This window comes from Macadamia integrifolia, chromosome 7, assembly GCF_013358625.1.
Source record: "Macadamia integrifolia cultivar HAES 741 chromosome 7, SCU_Mint_v3, whole genome shotgun sequence".
Taxonomy (NCBI): Eukaryota; Viridiplantae; Streptophyta; class Magnoliopsida; order Proteales; family Proteaceae; genus Macadamia; species Macadamia integrifolia.
In genome coordinates, this window is record NC_056563.1 from 6,752,170 (window position 1) to 6,760,604 (window position 8,435).

The following is an 8,435-nucleotide window of genomic DNA, read 5'->3' on the forward strand; positions in this document are numbered from 1 at the left end:
CTTTGATACTCTTAGGTGGATATAAGCATTTTTTTGTTGAATCATGTTAAATTCATCGTTTTGCATGTGATTATTTATTTGATTTAATTTTTTTGTATTTCGACATTCATTTCCAACACCTTTTTCAGTCCATTGGAATCTTTATTGGCCTAATCTCCTATGACAAATTGGTGGCTTCTTCTCCCATACTGCAGTAAAAAGCTTGGCCTTTGCAATGATATACATGGAGTCTGAGTTGTAGATAAAAGTTTTTAGAATCATTTGATATTGGTAAGACCTGATGAATCAATGCTTAGATTTTGGAGGATAAAATGGTTTATAAAATTTGGAATGAAATGTGGATATTAATGCAGGGTAAAGCTAGGCACCATGTCTCTCGCCCCCTTGTCGTGAAAAAATCCTTGCCCTCCATATGTGCTCCACTGTTCTTCCATGTGCGTATTATCCGTTAGCTTTCCTAAAAATGTGCTTATCCCTTCACCTAATATGTATTATGCTTAAATTTACTTTAAACTTTAATCCAAATGGGTAATAATCCCTTAATTTCTATTTATATATAATCATTTTTTATTTCATATTTGAAAAATCTAAACATTAAAACTGAATCCAAACTGTTTAGTGCAAGTGCTTTGTTCATTGTTTTATACTTCTGTCCTCGATTTTATTGAATTCTTAAGTATTACCTTCGGACATACCTGTGAAAATTGCTTATTGGAGTGCACTTTAAACAATTTGAGAGTTGTTTAATCTTGGACGTGAAGACGTACGATCAACCCGATTACATACATGTATGAAACATTCAAATACCTTAAAAAGAGTATATAATTATACTACTCAACTCTACATAAATTGAAGAATTTCTACTAATATTTCAGAGGATCAATTTGAACAAGTTAACCTTCTACTTACAATTATATATTGAATTATATAATTATCACTGTCAAAGTCTTAAACCTGAAAAAAGTCATGAAAGTTCGACCTAAAGTGCTATAATTGTCATTCTTTCGCACTAGCGCACTCATTTCGTTGCTTTATTTATTTATTTATTTTTTCGTCCTTTGTCCTTTCCGGTTTTAACTTTGTTCTCAACATGAGCAGATGAGCTTCATCCAAGGATCTCTCAGACCCAATGAAGCCTATACCGAATCAAACCCGGTCTGATTCCGGCTTGAGTGTGCTGGACCCGACTATAAATAAAGCTGGTCCATCAAAAATTGAAGGGAAAATATAAAGAAAATAAATAAAAAAGATTAAGAAGATCTCAACCGTCAAGAAAGCACCCATACAGCATAAAAAGGATGATTGAAATTACTATTTACCCGGTTATAAATTTTAACCCCCAAAAAGGGGAGAAAAACTGTTTAGTACGAGAACTCATATATCAGCCAACCTGATTTATCCGCATCATGTGGCTATGCAAGCGTGAAACATCAGATCGCTTGAGTGGCTTCTGCAAGAACTCCTCTGCTCCTTCTTCCAAGCATCTGCTCATCAAAAATTTTGAACAAATAAATAATTACACACAAAATGAAGGGCATTTTTGTACTTCTAACTGTTCTGTTTTTTTCTTCTCTGTTTCACAATAAGCGATCAAGTATGATGTCTTTCATGAAATAGTAAAGGAATAAATGTTTGGTGAAGAAATTGAAATTGTTTTGATTACATCAATATGCAATTTTTGAGAGATTCTTTATATATTTTTTTTTTTTTTTTATATTTTTTTTTTTTTTTTGAGAGAGGTAATGGTAGCGTGCTGGAGTGGGACCGGAAAGGGATGGTGGTGGTGAGACCATAAAGAGAAGGATAACTATTTATTTTTAACATAAGATTATTATTTTACCCATCAAATTAACCTTATGTTCATCAAAGAGCAAGAGTGAAATCAATTTAAAATTTAATTTTGAAATTAATTTTAAATTCAAAATTGAAATTACATCTCACCTATGTCATAATTTCCATTGAGACTGTGTTTGGTAACCAAATATATATATATAAGTTAATACTATTTTCTTGATTTAAGAAATTCTCATACATTTGGTATGTCTAACTCCGAAGAAAATTATTTTTTTAAATTTTAAAATTCATCTTGAGAATGATGAAGTTTTTCTTGTACCACCGAAGGAAAAAAAAAATCTGCTTTTCTCTTCTAGGCAAACAGACATTTTTTTTTTTCTTTCTATTTGTTTTTTATTTGTTTTTTATTTTTGTCATTTCTTTTCTCTTCTACTCTTCTCTGGGCTACCAAACACAACCTGAAATAAGATTTAAAAATCAAACCAAACAATTTTTTTCCGAAATAAAAATCACCCATGAAATTGAAACAGAAATCATACCAAATTAGGCTCAAACTCAACCATTTACCTGTTGATTCTGGTGGGAACATTCTCAGAAGACATGATAACGACTGGAATTCCCCTCAGGTTTGATGATTCCTGCAACCAAACCCAAAAACCCACCAGTAATAATCTTAAAACACAACCAGAGAAAGACCAAATCTGGTAAAGAAAAAAGCAAGCATCTCTTCCTCTAACCTTTACAATCTTGAGAAGATCAAATCCTGTCATCCCTGGCATGCAGTAATCAGTGATTATCATATTCACCTTTGGCTCCTGCAACTCCCAGTTGAACATTTATATTTTTTCAAAATCAGCTCCAAGATCAAATCTTTAAACCAAAAGAAATTGAAAAACTAAAAATGTAAAATCTTTAGAACCATACCTGACAATGTGAACTTTCTTTGTCCAAACCCAGCAATTCCAATGCTCTAGTCCCACTCTCTGCAGTTGTCACTGCAACCAAAACAAAAACCCAGAAAAACAGAGCATCAGATGAGCTCTCATGGCCTCTCTTTCATTATTTCAGAAACCCAGAGAGAGAGAGAAACCCATAACATACCTCTAAAAGAAGAGCTTCTAAACAATTTCTCAATCATTTTTCTGTCAACAACACTATCATCCACGGCAAGTACATGGAGTTTCTCCCCAGATGTTGAAGCAGACATTTGCAATGAAACGAAGAAATATCAGGAAAGAGAAAACCCAAAAAGACTTCAACTTTGAACCCTTCAAGCCTTAAGAAAGAAGAAGATTAACAACTTGGGCCGCCTTAAAAGGAGCAGCTTGAATGTTTGACAGCTTAACTTCACTGTGCCACCTTAGTCCGTAGAATCTGTACTTCTGTTTTAGGAAAACCATGAAATCAAATCTAACAGCAGAGGAGCTCGAGAAATGATGAACGGAAGATTTTGGTCTGATTCTGCAAACAGATATTTCGGTCCAGGCTGAAACAAAGAAAATTGAGTGTTTTGATCTCTGGATTCTTGTGCGGAGACGCGGACGAATCTAGAGAGATATAGAGAGTATACGTGAAGGAAGGATTTGGAGATTGGAGAGAGAAGTAGGAGGATTGATAAAGTCAATGATTGACTGATGGGAAGGGAACGGCCGAGATTGCAGAAGATCTTCTTAGGATGGTATCGAGAAGATATCTTCTTCGTTTACTGAAAATCGATTTTCGAGATATCTGACGATTCACGATTTACAGAAGATCGAAGATATCTCTTTTTAGTTTTACCCGGACTCGGGTCCTTGGATCCGACTTGTTAATGTTCCAATATTCATAATACAAGGAAAAAAAAGATTCTCACAACACCAGCTCAAATTTGAAACTGCATGATCCCACCCCAAACATTGTAGCTTGTCCCCTAGGAATTGTCCTAAATAACTCCTATTGGATAGAAGTCATATATAGGGTATCTTTTCTAGCACCTTCTTTGTCTGAAACAACACATGAGCATCGGAGGAAACATGCTTCCTAGTAATATATTCTAAAATATATCAGTATCCTAATTCAATTCGCTTTTGGTTTAAACCTATGGTTCCTATGTTGAAATTGAACTGGATTGGCATATTGCATTCCATAACTGAATTGGAACATTCAGTTCGGTTCAGCTTATTTGATCTGATTTTGAGTTCTAATTCCAATTCAATTTGGTTCTGATTTGGTGCACTCTATTTCCCCCTCCCCCCTCCCCTCCCCCCTCCCCCCTCATATTGCAAGGGTTAACATTTGTTCTAGGGGAGGCTATCATCATGACCCTATCGATCTTTCTTCAAATGATTCCTTGTCCTATAATGGATTATTAACCACTTGTATAGTATTTAACTTCCTATCAAAAGTGAGATAGGATTGAGGTGATCCGGCCCCTCTTCATAGAGCCTATAGAAAGATTCAGAAAGAAATTTGAAAGCTAAAGTCACTGTCATTTGAAAATTTTCTTTTGAAAAGTGCTCCCACTCCTCTTTGATTGTTCAAATTATTAACTAGTGGGTTGGCGACCTTTCATGCCTTATTGTTCCCTCCATCTTTATTCTTTCATGCCTCATTGCTCCCACCATCCCTAATCATATATATGTCCCTATGTAAACATCAACCATTGACTATTGTGGATCATTCTATTATATTTTGTGACAACTGTTTTGATCTAATTACCTGTGGTGTTGGCTAAGCTGTTGTAGTCTTATTTAAATCTCGATTTTTCTCTGCAACTATGAGTTGTGGATATTCAGGTAACGTGTTGGCACCAAAGGCCAGAAGTATCATGTTTGCAAGAGTGTTGGGCAAGGGGACACTTGGTGAATGATTTTGTTATGTTTGATATGGAGAAGCATAGCCGGAGTAGGGTCTTTGTTGCTCAATTAGCCGCTAAGGCTAGAACTAACTCTTTTTGTAATTATGTGGTGACTAATCTCCCACATTCATTTTGCTTTGAATGAAGCATTTTTATTTCCACACCAAAAATATATTGGTGGACAATATAGATATTATCGCATAGTTAGAGAAGGAAATTAGGCTGGATGGCCTTTGGAGTTTTGCATTTTATTTGTATATAAAGTACATATGCATCCAACTTCACTTATTCTGTTAAATTTTCTTTTTTCTCTAATAAAAAAAATCACCAAATATTTTATTGAATAAAGAAAACTTATTTCATTTTTTTATATGTAGGAAAATTTTACCATACTTATTTAGGTATACCCTATCTCACTACTCAGTGAAACTTTATATACAACTACAAAAGAGAGGGAAGAGGGGCAAATGTTGTGTCATATGGCGCAAACGAATATCGGAGAGTCAGGCCCATGATCTCATATGAGCCTACACTTAAACAACCAATTAGGCAAGTAATTGTCTTCACCATATTTATTATATAATTCAATAAAACAGTTCTCCATATACCAAAGTTAAAAGAATTAGATGACTCTGATTACTGTAGGGTCTTACTTTGTAAATTTGGGAATAAAAATCATATGCAACTAAATTTTTGTAGTACATGTTCATGGGAAAGATATATTTATGTATGCTTTATAAAATTAGGTATGAAATATAGATATTAAACAATGCATATTCATCTTTTTTTACTAAAAAAAAAAAAAAATAAGAGAGGGAAAAAAACAATTGCGCATCTTCCAATACAAACCTTAGTTTAAAATTTTATAGGTTAATTAAATTATGTTACAAAATGAAATGAATTAAGATAAAAAAAAAATTTTTTTGAAGAGTATTAGAACAAATCTTGTATATGACGTGTGGTTTTTTTTTCTTTTATATATATTTTTAATGAATCATATAAAAAACATGCATTTGGAATAATTTTGTGAAACAATTTAAAGAAGCTCAAAAAAAAAAAAAAAAATGCTGCCACTACCACTAGAAGAAATATTTATGTTTATATGCATTCCAGACATGAATTTGTGATAATTGAAATAGTTTTTCTCAGTTTTACCATATAACATTTGTTGGTATAGAAAAGAGTAACTACTGCAATCTTACCACCTGCTTTGCAAGAAAGGCTATTTTCCAAGTTTTGAACATGTGGCAAATAGTGCAACTTAACTATTGCACCACAAGCTCGCTCGCATTTATTGGTATAAAAATACTTCATTACATCAGAAACACAAAACTTTGTTTTGACCTAGAAACAATTATTTGGAACAAAATTGTCATACAGAGCTTAAGTGGGTTGGACATACATTACATTGATACCTAAATAAAAAAAAGGCGAAAGATAGATCTTACAATTTTCAAACTTGATATATTGGAAAATATTCATCAATGGATTACTGATCTTAAATTTGATACTGGAACACTAAACATGTCTGCTCTCATACCTACAGATGGCCCATCAAGCATGACTCAAAGCTTTATCCTTCCATTTTTGACATGTACAGTTTTAATTTGTGCTGGTACATCTAATCTTTTGCAGTCAGCTTTAGGATGAACCTTTGGAATCCTATCACAAGGTGAGTTTAGGTTCCTGGAGTCAGGTATTACTAAAACTAATTAATAAGAAGCAGTGGAAGTAGAAGGCATTTTACAAGGTATACTGAAGGTAAAGAATGAGAACTAGGAAGTTTTTGAAGTATGGTTCTCCAACAAGAAGCTATTTCACCTCCTTTTATATCCAACCTAAGGGTGTCAATCGGTTCGGTTTCGGTTATTCGGTTCAGTTCCAAATGATGATAAGGTGGACCATAACCGAATCGAGAACCGACTTGGTTCCATATTTAGATACTCGAACCAATTCAATTCAGCTCGGTTTGATTTCGGTTCCAATTCGGTTCTGATATGCAGTTTTAATTCGGTTTAATACCTCGATTTTAATTTGGTTATGAAAATGGTTCCACTTTTGAACCATGACTTTGATGGAACAAAAGCCATAATGAGCTCAAGTTATGGGACTTATGGCCATTGCTAACTCTAAAATTATCTTATCTTGTAAATATGTGATGATAAATTGCAAAACACACTTACCACATAAAAAAAAAAAAAGAGCTTGCAAAAAAACTCTTGAATGATAAGAGCAATTCGGTTCAGTTTCCGTTCGAACCGACGGTTCTGACCCCCTAAATTGAAATCGAGCCGAACCTAAAAGCACTTACATATTCAAACCGAATTTGAACCGAATAAATTTGGTTCGGTTTTGATCCGGTTAATTTGACTCGGTTTTGATTTCGATTTCGATATTCGGTTTCGATTTGAAATTGACATCCTTATTCCAACCAAGGGTGCTTGGCCACTTCTTCATTTTTCTACTTTTTGTAAAATATATGAACTCTCTAGGTCCATCAATTTTATGTACATAGGTAGATCTAACACTGCTATCAAAGCTCTATGGAGGGCTGCTCATGCTACTAATCATAGGACGGTTAACCAATCCTTAGATATTGTAACTTTCTCTCTTTAATCCAAGTCTTTTTTTAATAAAAAAAAAAAAAATTCAAACTTGGAAAAAATAGCAGTCAATGCATAATCTAAGTTTGCAAGCTTACTCTTCATTGGTTTGGATCATATTCATATGAAAATTGATACAAATGTATGTAGGTTAAATGATTTTGTTTTTTTTGGTAAAAGGTTAAATGAGTTGAAACATATCTATTGAATGAAAGTCCAACTTCAATTAATGTATTAATGTTTATGACAAATTAAGAGGGTTAGGATTCCTCTCCATATAGCCTAGGATCAGAGAGTGATTTCAAGGTTGGAGTGACCTAAGGACGTGTGTCGATTCCATCCAAATCTAGGATCATTCTCTGGTCCCTGGACTCTATAAAGAGGAGCCGGATCCAATTAGAAGATACTTTGCTGGGTTTTTCAGTTTGACTCAAAAATCAATGACCCGACCCAAAGTTTTGATTTCAAGACCCGAGCCAAATGCCAAAAACCGACCAAAGAGAGTTAAAATGGAGATCGAACATCTGAATCTATGACAACTGGACTTCCTTTACAATAAGGATTTGGGGATTTTCAAAATCTCGGGCTTTGAGCATTTGACTAGTGTCGTATGCCAAGGATGACATGGCTGGATATGATGTGACGGCGTCAACTCCGTGCCATCGTTTTCCATTCGCCTCATGGCTGCTTTCATTGTCGGCCAGGAGGCCCTAGAAGAAGACGGAAACGGACGTTAGCCATCGTTTACTAAAAAGACGCGAGAGAGAAAGAGAGATGATCAGATGAGAGAGACTTCAGAAAGATTTGAGCTCCAGTAACCGGTGTGGGAGATTCGACAGCCGTCCGATTCGATATCTGATCGTACAGCCTGTTCTTATCTCATAGTTTTGTTCACGTTCGATTACAAAGAGATGCCACAAACCAATATCCTCTCACGTGGGGTCCACAGAATCAAATTTTAAAAAATTTTAAAATAATGATAAGACTGACTGACATTGCTGGATTTTGTTAATCTAAATTCAATTGGTTTACTTTTAAAAAAAAAAAAAAATTAGAGGAAATTACACTCCCCTCTCTTGGATGTTTCAGGTATTACACTCAGACCCCTTGTTAAGTTTGTAATTATAAACGTACCTTGTGGTGTTAACACTGTTAGAAGCAGATGTTAAATTACTTTTTTACTCCCTTACCCTTTCTTTAAA

General features: G+C 34.3%; 1 protein-coding gene across 1 annotated transcript; it reads right to left on the minus strand.

Moving 5' to 3' along the window:
• Positions 1-1,228: 1,228 nt before the first annotated feature.
• LOC122085171 (two-component response regulator ORR3-like) lies at positions 1,229-3,398 on the minus strand. The gene is made up of 5 exons (XM_042653629.1): positions 2,896-3,398; positions 2,719-2,789; positions 2,532-2,609; positions 2,362-2,432; positions 1,229-1,484 (listed from the first exon to the last, which is right to left on the minus strand). The coding sequence occupies exons 1-5, from the start codon at positions 2,999-3,001 to the stop codon at positions 1,382-1,384; spliced, it is 429 nt and encodes a 142-aa protein (XP_042509563.1). The 5' UTR covers positions 3,002-3,398; the 3' UTR covers positions 1,229-1,381.
• Positions 3,399-8,435: the final 5,037 nt, after the last annotated feature.